This window comes from Micromys minutus (assembly GCF_963924665.1).
Source record: "Micromys minutus genome assembly, chromosome: 10".
Lineage (NCBI taxonomy): Eukaryota > Metazoa > Chordata > Mammalia > Rodentia > Muridae > Micromys > Micromys minutus.
Genome location: NC_137979.1, coordinates 26320353 through 26337459, shown reverse-complemented (window position 1 = coordinate 26337459; position 17107 = coordinate 26320353). Strand labels below are relative to the sequence as shown.

Here is a 17107-nt window from a genome sequence, read left to right as displayed (position 1 = left end):
CATGGCCAGACTTGCTTCTAGATTTTGTTGTGGCTGGTTTTTCTTACCACAGCATACTTGCTTTCTCTCCTCCCTCTTCAGCTCTGCTTTTATATTTTAATTACATGGATTTCTTCTCTTTAACCAACTTCTATTTTTGGGTTTTGTTTTGTTTTGTTTTTGTTTTTTTTTTAAGTTTGGTGGCCCACAAGATAGCTCAGCTGGTAAAATGCTTGCCGACCCTGTTGACCCTCCAAGGACATACAGTGAAAGGAAAGAATCAACTTCACGAAATTGTCCTCTGGCTGTCACATACCAGCATCCCATATATACTTCAAACACATATGCATATGTTATAACAATACAGTTTTTAATTGTTGGTTTATTAAGACAATGTATCTTCTGTGTAACCCTGGCTGTCCTTAATCTCTCTGTATAGACCAGGCTGGCCTTGAGCTCAGATATCCGCCTTCCTTTTCTGACTCCTGAGTGTTGGAGCTACAAGTGTGTACTGCTATGCCTGAATATATATATGTGTGTGTGTATATATATATATATATATATATATATATATATATATATATATATACACACACACATATATATATACACATACACCAAGCATAGTGGTATTTACCTTTAGCCCAGCACTTGAGCCAGCCATGGCTACCTAGTGAAAACCTGACTCGGAGGGCTTGGGGCAGGGTGGAGAGATGAGGTGACTCAGAAGCTAAGAGTATAGACTGCTTTTGTAAAGGACCTGATTTTGATTCCAGCATTCATGCCAGGTGGCTCACAACCACCTATAACTACAGCTCCAGAGGATCTTAGAACCTCTGAGGCAGCCACACACACGGCATACACATACATATGAGTAATAGGTAGAATCTTTTTGAAAAGCATTTTGGTATAAAGGTGGTAGGCTTTTGACACTAGAATTTGGTATATTGAAAGTTTAAGCGTTATAGGTAAACCGTGTGTATATGAAGGACCTTACTTGGCAGTAGGCTTTGGCATGTGGAGAAGAGCTGTGTAGCTCGGACAAAGGGAAGCAAGGAGGTCATAGTACCAGGCTCCCTGTTTGACCAAAAACTGGTTCTTAGTCTCTGATCTCAACTCAATACCCCCTGTAGATTTCATCCTAGATTTTCCTACCCTGTCTGGACAGGGTTGAGATAATACAGTGGTGATAAGTGTCCTTCACTGGCTCCTTAGCTCCCAGCTTTCCTGTAGCATGTTCATAATGAGAATTTTAAACTTATAAAAGTTTAATAAAGGGGCTGGAGAGATGGCTCAGTGGTTAAGAGCACTAGCTGCTCTTCCAGAGGTCCTGAGTTCAATTCCCAGCAACCACATGGTGGCTCACAACCATCTGTAATGGAATTGATGCCCTCTTCTGGTGTGTCTGAAGACAGTGTACTCACATACATAAAATAAATAAATCTTTTTTTAAAAAAAAAGTTAAATTAAAAAATGTTTGTCTGACAGGGGAGATGGCTTGGTGAATAAGAACTTTGCTATATAGCCATGGGGATCTGAGTTCAAATCCTCAGAACCCACATAAGAGGAAGATGCAGTAGTCAGAGCATCTCTAATGCCTTAGGAGATCAGAGGTGGAAACAGGACAGTCCTTGGAAACTTGTGCCCACTAACCTGACCAGTGTGGTGAAGAGACAACAAAGGGAACCTGCCTCACAGAAGTTGGATTTTTTGAGATTATCATCTGACCTCCAGATACGTGCCATGGCACGTGCCCTGCACTAGGAGGACTCAAAAGGAGCTGCCTGCCCTTCTTCTGTGTGTTTATACAGGTTCCACTGCAGCTAAGGCTTTTGGTGCCTCAAAGCCATTTGGAAAACCTGCTGGAAGTGGCCTGCTGCAACCTTCAGGTGGGACACAGTCCAAAGTGGTGCCCATCGCCAGCCTCACCCCTTACCAATCCAAGTGAGTTGTTGCACAGGTCCCGTGTGGGGCTCCTTACCAGTGGTCTAGTTACTTACGTGTAAACCTGGGGTCACCACCACGTAGCCTTCTAAGCTAAAGAAGGATGCAGAGTAGGACAGCCTTTAATACTTTCATCAGAAAGAACTACAAAAATGGCGTTCTGCCATAGCCTGTAGAGGTTTTGCTGTTTACAGTTAAAATTATTTACTGCTTAAAGAATTATTTTGTAGGCTTAGGAATAAAAAGGGGTGTGTGTGTGTGCGCGCGCGCGCACTTGAGCCCATGTGCACGCGTGCATGCACATGCTAATTCACATTTGTTACTATAGTTTAATTTGGCTAAGATAATCTGTCCTATTTGTATTAACCACATTAATATGCCATAGACATGGATTTCTTTGATATTACTTTTTTTCCATTAAAAATTAATTAAAACATTGAACATTAGTGGGCTTTTCTTCTCTCTAGAATTCTTTAAGCTATGTTCTTATTTATCCTGCAATGCTTGGTAAAATAGGGGAGTTAATTTCCCCTGTAAAATTCTAAGTAAGGGAACCAGTGTTCCTAAGCTTTGTTGTCAGGATAGGCACTAGGTCAAGGTTTTGGGTCTGGGGATTCTTTTTTTGGTAGCCTCTCTCTAATCATACCATTTGGGGACCATGAATACCATGCTTTGTAGCCTTGTGTTTGTATTTGGGGTGCATGAGAAATGGGGCAGACATTTGATGGTAGCTGTGTCAGTCCTGTAATAGAAAACAGTGGCAGAATATAATTGTTGTGTAACTGCATTTTCCCCTTGGAACCTTTCATTAAAGGGATAGTGTTGCCTTGGTGATGGTGTTTTTTGAGGAAGGGAGAGGGCTTATAAATTTAGTTATTTGACAGGAGAATGAGTTAGTGTTAAACTACCTGGTATATTTTACTGTTTGCTTATTCTGTAAACTGTCAAACCTTTATGTCATCTTGGGGTTTTAATTAGCTGGATTAGCATTGACAGACTGCAGAAGAGAATAGAGGCCATGGGAAGATGGCTTCCTGCGTATCTTTATTCCACAGGAGAAAGACTCCAAACTCTAATGCTATCTGTTTGGTTTTTAGGTGGACTATTTGTGCCCGTGTCACCAACAAAAGCCAAATCCGTACCTGGAGCAATTCCCGAGGGGAAGGAAAGCTTTTTTCTATAGAACTTGTGGATGAAAGTGTGAGTGTGAGCCATTCCATTTGGGAAGCTCCTTGGCTCATGATGGTCATTGTGGCTTTCCTTCTGTTGGAGACCTTTGATGCTATCTGGGGCACAGTGTTAGACATCAGATAAACTGCTCCTAAAGGAAAGCATCTAAGTATTAACATACTGTAAATAGTCTCACAGACTGCAACAACTCTAATTACATTGCTGGGGGCACAGTTGAAGCCCTGGGGTGATACCTGCAGAGCGGGGAGTTTGTCTCCAGCAGAAGCAAGCAGGCAGCAGCTACTGCAGCTTTAAGTAGTCTGTGGGGATGGTTTCTGACCATTTATACTCACTTACTTAAAGCAAAATGCAGGGGCCAGAGAGATGAATCAGCAGTCAAGAGCACTAGCTGTTCTTTGAGAGGACCTAGGTTCAATTCTCAGCACCAACACAGTGGCTCATAACCATCTGTGACTCCACTCTGAGTGATCCAGCACCTCTAATGGTCTCCCTCAGGCATCAGGCACTCAAGTGATGCCAATATATACATGCTGGCAAAACACCCCTGTGCATGAAATAAACAGTGATAGCCGTGAGGTCAAAGCTTTGGAGCTTTCTCCTCCTCTTCGGTTCTTCCTGTTATGATGTAGCATGGCAGATCTCAGTATCAGAAACTAATTTCCTGCAGCTTGTCTGGGTAAGATTTTAGCCATTTAGTTAAGTTTCTTATCCATCTGTAACATATTGTCTGACAGAAAAGCAACAGTGAAATCAGCTTGAAAGCATGACTTGTTGGAACATTTTTGGCACCAGCTCCTGACTGTGAAGTAAGCCGTCACTTAGGTTGCAGGCATGAGGAGGACCGCTGAATCATTGGAGTTGAGCATGCCTTCCTGTGGGCTTCCAGCCCGTCACTCAGGAACCAGAACCCTATGTTTTCGTTATCAGAATACTAAACTATTCCTCCTAAAAAAATGTTTTGATAAAATGTAAGAATTATTTTAGTGTGTGTGCACGCATACATGTGCAAAGGCTAGAGAACAATTTGGAAGAGTGATTGTCTTCTGCATTTACATGGGTTCCAGGGATTGAACTGGGGTAGCCAGATTTGCTCAGTAAACACCTTTATCTACCAAATCATCTTGTAAGCTTCCTTATTTTATGTTATAACGTAGATGGTTCAGTCATAACTATAGGCTCAGGTCGCCGAGCTTCTCTTGTTTTATCAGAACTAATAACTTGAAAGTGTAACTTTCTCTGGGCTTCCGGAATGTGTGCAGCCCTGTGAGGGTCTCTTTATGCTTGGGCTATTGCTCCAAAGATGTTGTCTAACTATCAAAATGGCCTGCTGCTGTTGTTGGGAGTGAGGGCCAAGCAGTGAGGTTGTAATGTGCTCTCCCTTGCTTCGCAGGGTGAAATCAGAGCTACTGCTTTCAATGAGCAGGTGGACAAGTTCTTTCCCCTTATCGAAGTGAACAAGGTAAGAGTGTGCGTGAGCGCTGACAAGCTGAACAGTGAGGGCCATGAGCACCGTTGGCAGGCACAGTGTGGGGATGGGTTTTCATGGACTGACTAGCATTTCCTGACTTGGCCTCTTTTGCAGGTGTATTACTTCTCAAAGGGGTCTCTGAAGATTGCTAACAAACAATTCTCAGCTGTTAAAAATGACTATGAGATGACCTTCACTAATGAGACTTCTGTCCTTCCCTGTGAAGATGGCCATCACTTACCCACAGTTCAGTTTGATTTCACAGGGATCGGTGACCTAGAGAGCAAGTCTAAAGACTCACTTGTAGGTGCGTCCAGGGTTGAGGGCAAAGAGCGGTGATTTTGTCTCCAGTATTTGGGGTGATTGCAACTGGTGTGCTTGCCTTTCGACCCTTGGCCATGTTTTAAGAGGAGATGTGATGTGAGCTGTTACAAAGTGTTCTTTGTTTCAGACATAATTGGAATCTGCAAGAGCTATGAAGATTCAACTAAAATCACAGTGAAGTCTAACAACAGAGAAGTTGCCAAGAGAAATATCTATTTGATGGACATGTCAGGGAAAGTGGTGACTGCGACTCTGTGGGGAGAAGACGTGAGTCCTTGCACTGGGCAGAGTCCTGGGGTGGGGTGCTTGTCTCTTAGCTGTTGGGCTTTATCTCAGAGGGTGGTGCTGTCCGGCAAGTATTTGAAGTCCTTCACTCGTGTGAGATGATCAGCTATTGCAGCTTCCCATAGTGCAATGCTTCTTACTCTGTCTCGACACAGATTAGCTTTCCTAGAAGTCTAAGCAGATTCTTGAGTATGAGGTCTGTCTTACAGAGTCTACAGACATTGACTGACTTCACTCTATCCATTGACCGTTGTCTATAAAACTGCCCTGTATATTCTTCTTGCTGGTGATATTGTGTGCATTTGCCTTGCAGGCTGAAAAGTTTGACGGTTCTAGGCAGCCTGTGATGGCCATCAAAGGAGCCCGAGTTTCTGACTTTGGTGGGCGGAGCCTCTCGGTCCTATCGTCTAGCACCGTCATTGTGAATCCTGACATCCCAGAGGCATATAAGCTCCGTGGATGGTAGGTTTTGTGGAACTCAGCTAAGGGGTTACTTGTGCTTAGGCTTTAGGAAGAGCTGGGTAGTGTCAGCATGTGGGCTTCTTGCCAAGCTATTTTGCCAAACCTTGGCTATTGAATGGAGTGGTTCCTGTATTTCTTGGAGGCATTATGTCTTCTAAGATGGTGGCCTGAAAGCCCTCTTAAACCAACAAACCCACGATCCCCTGATGAACCTAGGGAGTCAGAGAAAGCAATTAGAATTTAAGTGCTGCATGCTGACCTTGATCCCACCAGGTACAGCAAGGCTTTCACAGCTGCGTGCTAAAGAACGGTGCTGAGAGCATCTGTGGCAGCTGCTGTGGGGGTAGAATGTACTTTCTTCCTCTGTTGAGTCTCTGGAGCTGGTCACATCTTCTGTTGTGTAGTCACTGGACTCGGATGGAGTGCAGTGAGGACAATGGGCTCTTTGTTGTCTGTACATTGTTATTCCCAAAGCACTCGAGAGATGAGGAGAGCTTGTTAGAATCTCCACACCATATCTAGCTTTTTAAGACATTAAACTCTGCCTTGGAAGAGCACTTCATTCTGAGAGTGTCGTGTGGGAGAATTGAGGTGGTAAAAGAAAATACTTTACCTAGCCCAAACTTAAGGAAATTATATAGCTGTAGTCACAGGGTGGGCTTGTGTGGTTTCCAGCTTAGAGTTTAGGGGACTTCAGAGAAACAGCTCATATTTCATGCTCCTCTTTTTTGATTGGAGTCTGATATAAACCAGTAATGATATTTAATACTTAGATAGAGCACCTGAAGTGTCTTGTCACATTGGTCATCCTCAGTGGTGTTGGTCTGTCTGTGTGACAGTGCTGATAGCTAGAGTTGTATTGTAAGACAGAATTCCCTAGTAGTCTGACCAAAGACAACCATGGTATTGGTCTGGTTTGTTGGTTGGTTTTCCTCCCAGGCTTTGAGCATAATTTCAGCTTAATTGTTTGCCTATATTAAGGTGTTCATGTTTCACTGTCAGTACCTGTGATCACAGAAAACACAAACAGGCATGTCTGTCCCCTGAACAGCATACCCTTGATCTACGAGTTTAGTTCACACACAACATCCAAGCAAGGATTAGCGATGCTTAGACCCTGGCACTAACAGAGGGGGATTTTTACTGTAAGAGGAGCTGCCTGTCTCCTTGCTCTGTTGACTCCTGATGGGCTGTCTGTGGTGGCAAATGCCTGTGTGAAGGTTTTGAAACCTTAAACTTGTGTGACTGGTAGTGGTGAGACAGATTTATGGACCTTGTCCTCTGACGGATATGGCTGCTTACCTGACAGAATGAGAAGGTGGTATCTGCAGCCACTGTTGGGGAGTCAGTCCTGTGGGCTGGGGGCTTTCATTACCTCCCACTGGTGTGGTTGATCCGTTTTTAATCTCAGCCTTACTGTTCTCTGCCACTAGCCTGTCCTTGCTGCCTTCTCCCTGGCCTGGTTTCCTTCAGATTAGCCAATAGATGGTCAAGAAGTTAATCAATTTTAATAATAGTTTTATATATAAATTAATTCAACCTTGATATTTCCATAAACAAATTCTCACTGCAAATCTCTTAACACGGCAGATATAATGCCTTCTGATGAAGTGCACTGAGTTCTATAACTGATTAGGCTTAAAAGATTTTTCTCCCATAAAAACATTTTTGGCAGACTCATTAAACAGAAATGTCCCTTTTCATCTGATTCATTGTGGTGATTGGGGTGAAGGCTCGAAGCCTGGGGGACTAGGCCAGTGTTGCTTGCTGTTGCTGACTTTGCTCATGGCTGTCAGTATGCAGCCCAGTTTGGGAAACGGGTCTGTGGTGCTTTGGCACTGTTTGTCTGACTTTGTGGGTGGAATGTGAGGGGCATCAAAGGAAATGAGATGGAAAGAAAGGCACTGCATTTCTTCAGTGGATTGGTATGGCTGGAACCCAAGTGAGAGCTGAGGGGACAGCTCGTGGCTGGTGTATTTAGCAGCACATTTGAGAGGGATGTAAGGTTCCTATCAGCAGTACCTTTTTTCTCCTTAGGTTTGACTCCGAAGGACAAACCTTAGATGGTGTTTCCATCTCTGATCTCAGAAGTGGAATGACCGGAGGGAGCAACACCAACTGGAAAACTTTGTATGAAGCTAAATCAGAGAACCTTGGCCAGGGCGACAAGGTACCGCACCCCCTCACTTCACAGAGGGTTGAGTCTTTACACCTGTTCTCTGGTGCCAGTTCAGGGCTATGCTTTTATCTGGAGGCCTAGATTTCTCCTAGAGGCCTGCTCCAGAGCGCCATGTTACTGCTTTTCAGTCTCGGCCGGAGTAGAGGCTGTGCATGCCAAGGGATGTATTGTAGCCTCTGGTGCGAGGCAGAAGTGGCGTGAAGAGTTCTTGGATACGAGGAAGTGGTGATGACCAGGCTTTCTTTGCAGTATAGTGTGAACTGACCTCAGGTCCATGTTGGGTTTTGAACAGACTGTAATTCGTGCTGCCCTGCCACGGACCGGCTCCGGTGTTTAATTTCACTTGCATCTTCCATTTCAACGTGTGCTTAATGATCCTCTTCCTGCCTTGGTCTAACCTTCGTTCTCTTGGATATTTGAATCATTTATTTCTATTGTACTTCCGAAATGCCGCTCGCCGCCATTTCTTTATTGCCATCGTGTACAATATAGGTTTCTTTCCTCGCTGTCTCATTCCACTGTGCGCCCGATCAATCACTGTCATCCATGGCTACTTCTGCTGCTTTTATAGGACATCGTGAGAATTAAACACCGGCTAGATTGGGGTTTTCATCTCACCCAGTTGCTCTCTTAAACTAAAGGCAGGTAGTCGACAGCCCGGGCAGGGCATGCCGCTCACCTGTCTCCACTCAGACCTTTGAATCAGGCTTTGAGTCAGAATCTAACCTGGAAATGCAGAGAAGCTCTTTAGGCATTCTCCTAAAATGTATTTCTCTACAGCTTTCTCTTCCAATTTTAAGTAATTTTTTATTTGGGGTTAAGGCACGAGTGTTCCACCTTGGTGTGTAGAAATCAAACTCCCTGTGGGTCCTGGGGATCAAACTCTAGTCCATCCAGCTCGCCAGCAAGCACCCTCACCCCTGAGCCAGCAAAGTGGCCTGAGGCACCCTGCATGAGAGCCTGCATGTGCCCAAGGAGGTCAGAAGAGGACACCGGATCCCCTGGAACTGGAGTTATGGATGTTTGTGAGCTGCCATATGGGTGCTGGGAAGTTGATCTCTGCAAAAGCAACCAGTGCTCTTAGCCTCTAATCCATCTCTTCACACGCCCACCCCCACCTCAAGCCTTCTTATGCATTCAGTTCTGTTGAGCTGAGGGTTAAAACCAACAGCTCATGCATGCTAAGCAAGCTTTTTCACTGAGCTACACCCACAGCCCTAAAGCTGTCTAAACTCATAGTCTCTTTAAATGGCCATATTGTTTTGCTCCTCTGGTACAACCAGTATGAGCCAGGCCTAGTGGCAAATGCCTTTAATCCAACACTGGGAGGCGAGTGGGTCTTTGAGTTTAATAGCATCCCAGTCTGTATAGAGAGCTCTAAGACAACCAGGACTTCGCGCTGAGACCTGGGCGGGGGTGTGGGTAGGAAGCCTATCTCTGAGTTCAGGATATACCTGGATTCTGCAGTTACTTGACATAACTGAACAAAAACAAGAGCTTCTGTGTGTGGTTCTCTTAAACTTCTTCAGTCCAGGGGTTGCCTGTTCAGCCTGTGAACTAGCCGTCTGTTACTGTCAATGAGATTTTATTGGCTCACCATCCTTCATGTTGTCTGGGTTGTCTTGTCCCACAGCAGCAGGCTGAGAAATGGCAGTGGAGACGGACTGGGTGGCTCATTGGGCCTAAAGGGTTTTCTGGCTGGTCTGGGGAAAGGCTTTTACTGGTCCCTAAAGATAAGGTAGAAGTCACTGTTGTAAAGAATGGCGTGCTTGGCCAGCAAGGTGACGCAGAGAGCAAAGGAGTCTGACCGCCTGAGTTGGCCCTCCCGTACTCACGTGGTGAAGGGAGAGCGCCAGCTCCCGGTAGTTGTCTTCTGACCTACACACGCATGCTGTGGTATATATGAATACGGGCAAAACCACGGTGTACACACTGAATAGATGCGTGTAATTTTGAAAAATAATTTTAAAACGTTATGTGCATCAGGGTAGCTGAGCTGTGAGAAGCGCTTTTCCCTGCTATCTTGGAAACCTGAGTTCCCTGAAACCCACAGTGGAAGGAGAGAACTGACCCTGAAAGTTGTCCTGACCTGCACACGCTGCATACCTTACGTTCATACACATGTGGGCATCATACACACAGATACACACATGTAACAAATAGTAACTGTAAATAAAAAGAATTAAGTGGCCAAGTATTAAAGGCTAGTAGTGAGCTACTGTCTCCAAAAAGGGAAAAAAAAATATGTGCTTGCGTGTGGGTTTTGCATGTAGCACGTGTGGTTTCTGAAACCACATACTTAGCGGTTCTCTGTGATTGCTTAGTGAGTATGGAAGCTAGAATATACATGTGCTCACCACTTGCAAGGAAGAGCCGCTTTGAGTCACCTGTCCCAGGCCCGTGTAGCTTGCTGATGCGGTCTTCCTTCTCTCCTGCAGGCTGACTATTTCAGCACTGTGGCAATGGTGGTGTTTCTTCGCAAAGAGAACTGTATGTACCAGGCCTGCCCAACCCAGGACTGCAATAAGAAAGTGATCGACCAGCAGAATGGGTTGTACCGCTGTGAGAAGTGTGACCGGGAATTTCCCAATTTCAAATACCGCATGATCTTATCGGTGAGTGGATCATGAGAAAGCCTGGTGTTCATGTGCTGTCAGGCAAGACACTGGAGGGTGTGCTAGAAAGAACCGTGGTGGTTCATGGTGAGCAAATCGCAGATGAGTCTGGGCTGGAGCACTTGGCAGCTGCTTCGTAAATAAAGAAGGCTTTGCCCTGCTGGACAGCAGTCACTTATACTGAACATGGTGGCGTGTCTGTAATCACTGCACAGCAAGTGTGAGGGCAGATTGGGCTGCATTACATGCTGTCTCAAAAAGCTAAAAGATGTAAAGCATGGGGGTGAGGGGCGTTGGACATGAGTAAAATAAAAAGAAAGGAACCCACTATTACCATGCAGGCTCATTAAAGAACGTGCAGTGTGAAGCCTTGTGCATCGAGAGGGAGCAGCTCTAACTGATGCTTCTACGTCTGCAGAAGCTGAGCTGGCCTATCTCCTGAGGTCTAAACTCACATCTCTAGCAGATTGAGCTAGACCACATTTTAAACTTCTTCCTCTCGACTAAGTCTGGCATAGCACCATCTGCACTTAACAGTGCTCACGTAGCCCAGCCTCCCTCCAGTGTGCTCACCCTTGGTCTGAATCACCCAACACACACCCGGCTTCATGATAAAAGTATCGAGTAGCTCCTGTGATGGACTGGATACTGTACTAAAAGTGAGACAGGGGATGACTGTAAGTGGACCCCTTCTCATATAAGGGGGACCGTTAACCACAGCACGGAGATTTGGGCGCAGTGTGCGATGGCAACGTCTTTTCTCCCTTGGAAGTTACTTTAAATAGGAAAAGATAATCTTCCTCCTCCTTGGTGTATCTTCCTTTTGTTATTTATTTGCTGAAATAATATAGAGTTCTGTTTTTTAGGCAAATATTGCAGATTTTCAAGAGAACCAGTGGGTGACATGTTTCCAGGAGTCTGCAGAGGCCATCCTTGGACAGAACACTGTGTACCTTGGGGAACTCAAAGAGAAGGTTGGCTGCATGTTTATCAGTGTTGTGATAGTGCTTGCCTTGTGCCATTGGTCTGTTGAGTGCTTGCTTTGAGTGTGGTGTCTGTTCTCACCGCACTGAGTGAGAACTTAGCTTTGTCCGTTCCGCGTGTATCTAGCGTGAGGTAATGCTCCGGGGAATATAGAGCGCATTGCACACAGAAGCACAAGCCACCTTTGCCGCATTGCTGGTTGTCCCCTATCAGAGCTGGTGAGCTTCCATTCACTCTAGAGCTTCGAGGTGTCTTTTGAAGGCTCAGAGGTCGAGCGTGCTGCAGCCCAGTAAACGCCTTTTAGGAAAGTGGAGTTAAATCTTGGAGCAAAAGGAAAGAAAGAAAGAAACCCAAGTGCACATCCAGGCACTTGCTGTTCCCAGTTATCAGGTGAAGGTCATAGGAAGCAACTGGTTTAAAGGGAAGAGTTCACTTTGCCTGCTGCAGTGGTGGTTCCTGCCTGTTGTCCCAGCACTTGGGCTGAGTCTGGATCACTCAAACCTCCTGGCCAAGCTGGTGCACGTAGTGAGTTCAAAGCTAGCCTGGACTATATAGCAAGACCCTGTCTCAAAAAGAGATACATGGAGTTAACAGATGAATTGGAACCCTTGAGGCAGCTCAGTGAGTGAATGAAGCCCTTGCCATGCAAATCTAACCACATGAATTCTATCCCTGGGACCCCTGGGACCACCAGGACGGTGGGAGGCGAGGACCTGCTCTGTGACGTTCTCCTCTGACCTCCACATGTGCGCCTGGCATGCACATCACACAATCAAAACAAATAGTTAAAAAATAGCTAATTTCGCCTTTACTGCATTTGCCCTTTTTTTTTATTTTGTTCTTTTTTTTATTTATTCGTTTACTTATTCATTTTTACAGTCCAGTCTTTGTCCCCCTCAACATCCAACCTCCGACTGTTTCATAGCCCATGTATACTCCCCCAGTCTCCAAATTCCCCATTCCCCCCCACCAACCCACAAGACCTCTATCTACACTCTCTGGGACCCCAAGTCACTTGAGGGTTAGGTACGTCTTCTCTGAGTTATTCCAGACCTGGAGGCCCTGTACTGTATAGGTGTGTCAGGCCTCATATCAGCTGGTATATGCTATCTGATTGGTGGCTCAGTGTCTAAGATATTCTGGAGATCCAGGTTAGTTGAGACTGCTGGTCTTCCTATAGGGTCGCCCTCCTCCTCCTCCGCTTCTTCCAGCTTTTTCCCTAGTTCAACCACAGGGGTCACCAGCTTCTGTCCTTTGACTGGGTGCAAATATCTGCAACTGACTCTTTCAGCTGCTTCTTGGACCTTTAGGAAGTCAGTCATGACAGGCCCTTGTTTGTAATCACAGGATAGCATCAGTAACAGCATCATAAGATGGGGCCTCTCCCTGAACTGGATTCCAATTTGAGCCTGTCACTGGACCCCCTTTCCCTCTAGCTCTTCTCCATCTTTGTTCCAGCAGTTCTTTCAGTCAGAAAAGGTTCTGGGTCAGAGTTGTGACTGTGGGACAGCAGCTTTGTAACATTCTGGTTCACAGTGGTGAGCTATGTGCATTAGAGGTCACTCATTATGTTCCGAGTATGTTCTCTGGTCCTGATCCAGCTTCTGCTTTATTATAATAATAAACTCCTGTCATTTGCATGACCCGAGTTTGAGTTGTGTAGGTTTGGAGAGGACCCCATACCAAAAGGCTTTATTTTATAGCATACATTTTCTACAAGGGGTTATTCCCATATTTAAAGAAAGCAGGAAGAACTCTGCTTTTACACACTGATTGCATTCATAAACTCGGGTATCATTTGAGTAATACTACATTTGGAATATGAGCCAATGCAAACAGAAACATTTCTACTTCCTTAATTCTCATACTGATTTCTAGCAGGTTCTGTTGGTAAATGTCCCCAGTAATGTTGGGGTACTACTTATAAACTTATAGCACATTTAGAATGTCAACTCAAAGGGGGTGTAGTGCTTAACTTCTACTGTTCTTCCATGGTTCTGGGACTTTGAAAATGTTCTTCAATAGTATGATCTTCCCAAATGTAGCCTATAGCAGTGAGGCTCCTATAGGTCTCCAGCATCACATCTTTATAGAGGCTCTTCTGAGATGGGTCCAGCAAGGCCCTCTCTTCCTGAGTGAAGTTCACTTGCACATCATCGTAGGTCACTACGTCCCAGCTGGCGAGAGAAAAGACGCCGAGAACGGCCCCCATGGTGTCGCTGGGGCGGGGACCCACCACCCCGAGCGGCTCCCTGAGTGGTGGCTCTATATTTGCCTTCTTATACATTAGATTTATTTAATGCAGAGTAGGGATTATTGTGCCAAACATAAGAAAGATACTTTGAGTTTAAAAAAAGACTAGTTAGTAAAAGTCATATTTTCTAGGCCATGGGAATTGGTATCTACATGTAGCACCCCTTCTCCCTCCCTTTCCTCCATGCTGGTTGGATACTTGTAAAGGCCACAAAGGAGGCATTGCCGTTTGTTTCGTGTGCTTTCCTTCCTCTTTCTGTCCTCTATTCTGTTTGTGTCTGCCCTCCCCTTCTATTTTAAATCATCCAAGAAGTCCTTGCACAGAGATAACTGGTGCTGGCTTTAAGTGCAGTCTGCCTTTTATCTGTTTTGCTGCCCGGCCCTCTATTTTCATATCAGATTTTCAGGCTTGGCAGCCTTTCAGGATTTCTTATGGGTTTATTATAGTTGGCTGTTCTTGGTGCTGGTGACTGATACACAGGACTTCCCTCGGGAGCCATGCTGTTCTGGGAGCAAACACACACCCAACGCTTCCCTGACCCGAAAGAGTAGTGGCACCTGATTGAAGTGGGGTTTTTTAGATTTAACATACTGTTTTGTTTATATATTGAAAGTCCAAAGAATGTCTTTTTTTTTTTTTTTTTCAAATAACATCCTAAAAGAAGTCTGTGATGAAGTTGTTTCCATGCCCGTGATCTACAGGGTACTCAGCTTATATCAACCGTTAGTTATGTGTAAAGTTGAAGTTCGTGCTTTTTGCTGTTTTTTGTTTGCATGGTTGGGTTTGGTTTGGATTTTGCAGTCTGAGGCAGGAGAAAGCCAAGTTAAAGGCCAACTTGCAACTTAGTGATTGTGGTAGGGGAGGGCTGAGTGTCCCAGTTTGATATCATCCCACACACCCCAAAGAAATATCCAGCTTTAAAAAAAATTATATCTCTGTGAGTTAGAGGCCAGCCTGGTCTACAGAGTGAGTTCCAGGATAGCCAGGCCTACACAGAGAAACCATGTCTCAAAAAGCAAACAAGAAATTACCAAAAAAAGTAACCAAATCCAATAGCTTTTAAGGATTGGGAGGAGGAAGGCATTCGTAGCCTTAATTATGTGATAATGTGAACATTTTTTGGTTTGTTTTGAGGCCAGGGTCTTACACTGTAGCACAGACCAGCCTGTGTAACTGAGGCTGGCTTACTTGCGGTCATCCTCTTGCCTTAGCCTCCAGAATACAGTGACTACACACATGTACCATCAAGTGCAGCCTTCCCCCAGCCCTTTCCAATTATTTTAGTGGTTTTTTTGTTTGTTTGTTTCTGTTTTGTTTTGTTTTACCTTGAGACAAGTTTTTACTGTGTAGACCTGAAACTCACAATACCCACCTGCTTGAGTTAAAGGCTCACCCTCCAGGGCCAGCTTCTGCTCAGTTACTATTTAATTTGGTGTGAGCATTTTACCTGCAGTTGTACAGGACCATGTTCCTGCCTGGTGCCTGAGAAGGCCAGGGGAGGCTGTCAGATCCCTGGAACCGGAGTCGGTGCCTGGAAAGGGCTGCCTTTCCTTTGTAGGAGCAATATGTGCTTTTAACCACTAAGCCATCTCTCCAGCCTCTCCCACCGTGTCTTAATTTACGCTGGAGAGATGCTGGGGCTCAGATATCTCCCCCACAAGCATTGCAAATTGTAGAAATGTGTTCCTAAGGGTATCTAAATTTAATTGTGGTAAAAGACACATAAAAAAAAGTTATAGGGTTTTTTAAACCATTTTGGATGTATACATTGGCGTTAGCCATATTCACGTCAGGCCTCTGGCTCCACTTCCCATCGCTAGAGTGTTTGCCCTTTCCCGCTGTGGAGCTCTGCCCACTGAGCAGCCCTCCGTTCCCACACCGGCAGCAGGGTTCTGCTTCTGTGAATTTATAAAGTCTGTTCTCAGTGTCCACAGATTCAGCCAGCTGAGGTGCAGAAGTGTTTGGGAGTAGACTGCACATTATTGACCGTGTGCAGATTATTTTTCCTCATCGCTCTTCACTGGCCAATCCCCGTAGTGCTCGCATGGTATTTATGTTTGGTATTATAAATAATCCAGAGCCGATTTACAGCATACAGGAGAGTGTGTGCAGGGTTTGTGTAAACAGCCATCTTACATAGCAAACATGATTATCCTTGGAATTGGGTGTCTGCTGGCAGTGGGGTTCCAGGTACAGCCCTGTTCATACTGAAGGGAAAACTACTCCATAAGGAGTTTTATTTTTTTAATAAAATTCTCCTTAAACAGTTTTGTGAGATAAAACAACACCTACAGATGGCATTCCTAAGTGATTCCGACCCTCAGTCTCTTGAGCTGTGTAATGGGTGTTTTCCAGTGGTTCCCCTGTGTTGTTTTTACAGAACGAGCAGGCGTTTGATGAAGTTTTCCAGAATGCCAACTTTCGGTCATTTACGTTCAGAATCAGAGTCAAGCTGGAGACCTACAATGTAAGTAGTGAGGTTCCCGGGGTGGGGGCTGTGGTGGGAAGCTGCTGTTTGTTGCCCACAGTGAGGCCTGTGTTGGGTATGCTCGCTGCCTGCACTGGGGTGCTGACTTAGGGAGGAGACGGTGTACAGCCCTTTCTCCTACAGCCTTCAGAGATCTTTGTTGTCTGTGTACTTTCAGGAGATGATGTGTGTGGACTCTTGATTTCCCAGTTTAGGTTCTAAAACCCAAAAGATTAAACAGATTCCACGTGCTGGTAAAAGCACCCCGACAGGTGTTTAAATTAGTCCTGACTAATTTAAATTAGTCCTGTCATTGAGCTGCACAGTCCTGATCAACCCCGCTTACTGTCCTGCCCCGTCTGCCCTGTGTTGGAGCTGTTGTTAGCCAGCTTTACCGATGGAGAAACAGGCATACAGAGAATGACTCTAAGCCTAAAGCCATGGAGTGACAGAGACAAGAGGCCAACCCAGGCAGGCTGGCTCCTAACCATGCTTGTAAACATGAGTACCTGCAGTTATTACTAAACACATGGAAGCATGAAGCCCCCAGCTAGACTCGTGCACCTCTGGGTGTCACCGTGTTCTGCCTCAGAGACACTGTTTAGTTCCTGGAGACAAGCTGAGGAGGAATTCTGCCAACTCCCCTGCAGCCACAAAGTTTACACATTCTGAATTATCATCAGCTTAGTACCTGTGAATAGATATTTTGGTTGTTGTGTTAAATGAGCATTAGTGTGATGGTGTCAGAAAGTCAGGTAGATTAAGGGAGGTTGCAGGGTCTTTTCTCTCTCTCTGGTACGGACATGGATGGTAAAGAGCAGAGAGGTAACCTTGCCCAGAGCTGCAGCAGAAGCCAGAGTCCCTACTACCACGAATGCTTTTCTGGATGAAAGTGATCTTTAGGGCGAGTTACCTGGGCCCCCGCTGCACCCACATAAAGACAGCCTACTGCAGG

The 17107-nt window shown here is 45.3% G+C and overlaps 2 protein-coding genes across 3 annotated transcripts in view; one reads left to right on the top strand and one right to left on the bottom strand.

The window, feature by feature from the left end:
* Positions 1-17107, bottom strand: part of SMYD4 (SET and MYND domain containing 4) — a 192892-nt gene that overhangs the window by 72875 nt on the left and 102910 nt on the right. The window lies entirely within an intron of this gene.
* The window catches only part of RPA1 (replication protein A1), a 47966-nt gene that overhangs the window by 29664 nt on the left and 1195 nt on the right, over positions 1-17107 (top strand). For both annotated transcript variants that reach the window (XM_080922213.1, XM_080922214.1), the window contains 10 exons: positions 1791-1923; positions 3021-3123; positions 4505-4573; positions 4697-4889; positions 5034-5173; positions 5505-5653; positions 7691-7823; positions 10271-10447; positions 11314-11421; positions 16066-16152. In XM_080922213.1, coding sequence (XP_080778339.1) covers positions 1791-1923; positions 3021-3123; positions 4505-4573; positions 4697-4889; positions 5034-5173; positions 5505-5653; positions 7691-7823; positions 10271-10447; positions 11314-11421; positions 16066-16152 — 1292 coding nt within the window. The remainder of the gene's footprint in view (positions 1-1790; positions 1924-3020; positions 3124-4504; positions 4574-4696; positions 4890-5033; positions 5174-5504; positions 5654-7690; positions 7824-10270; positions 10448-11313; positions 11422-16065; positions 16153-17107) is intronic.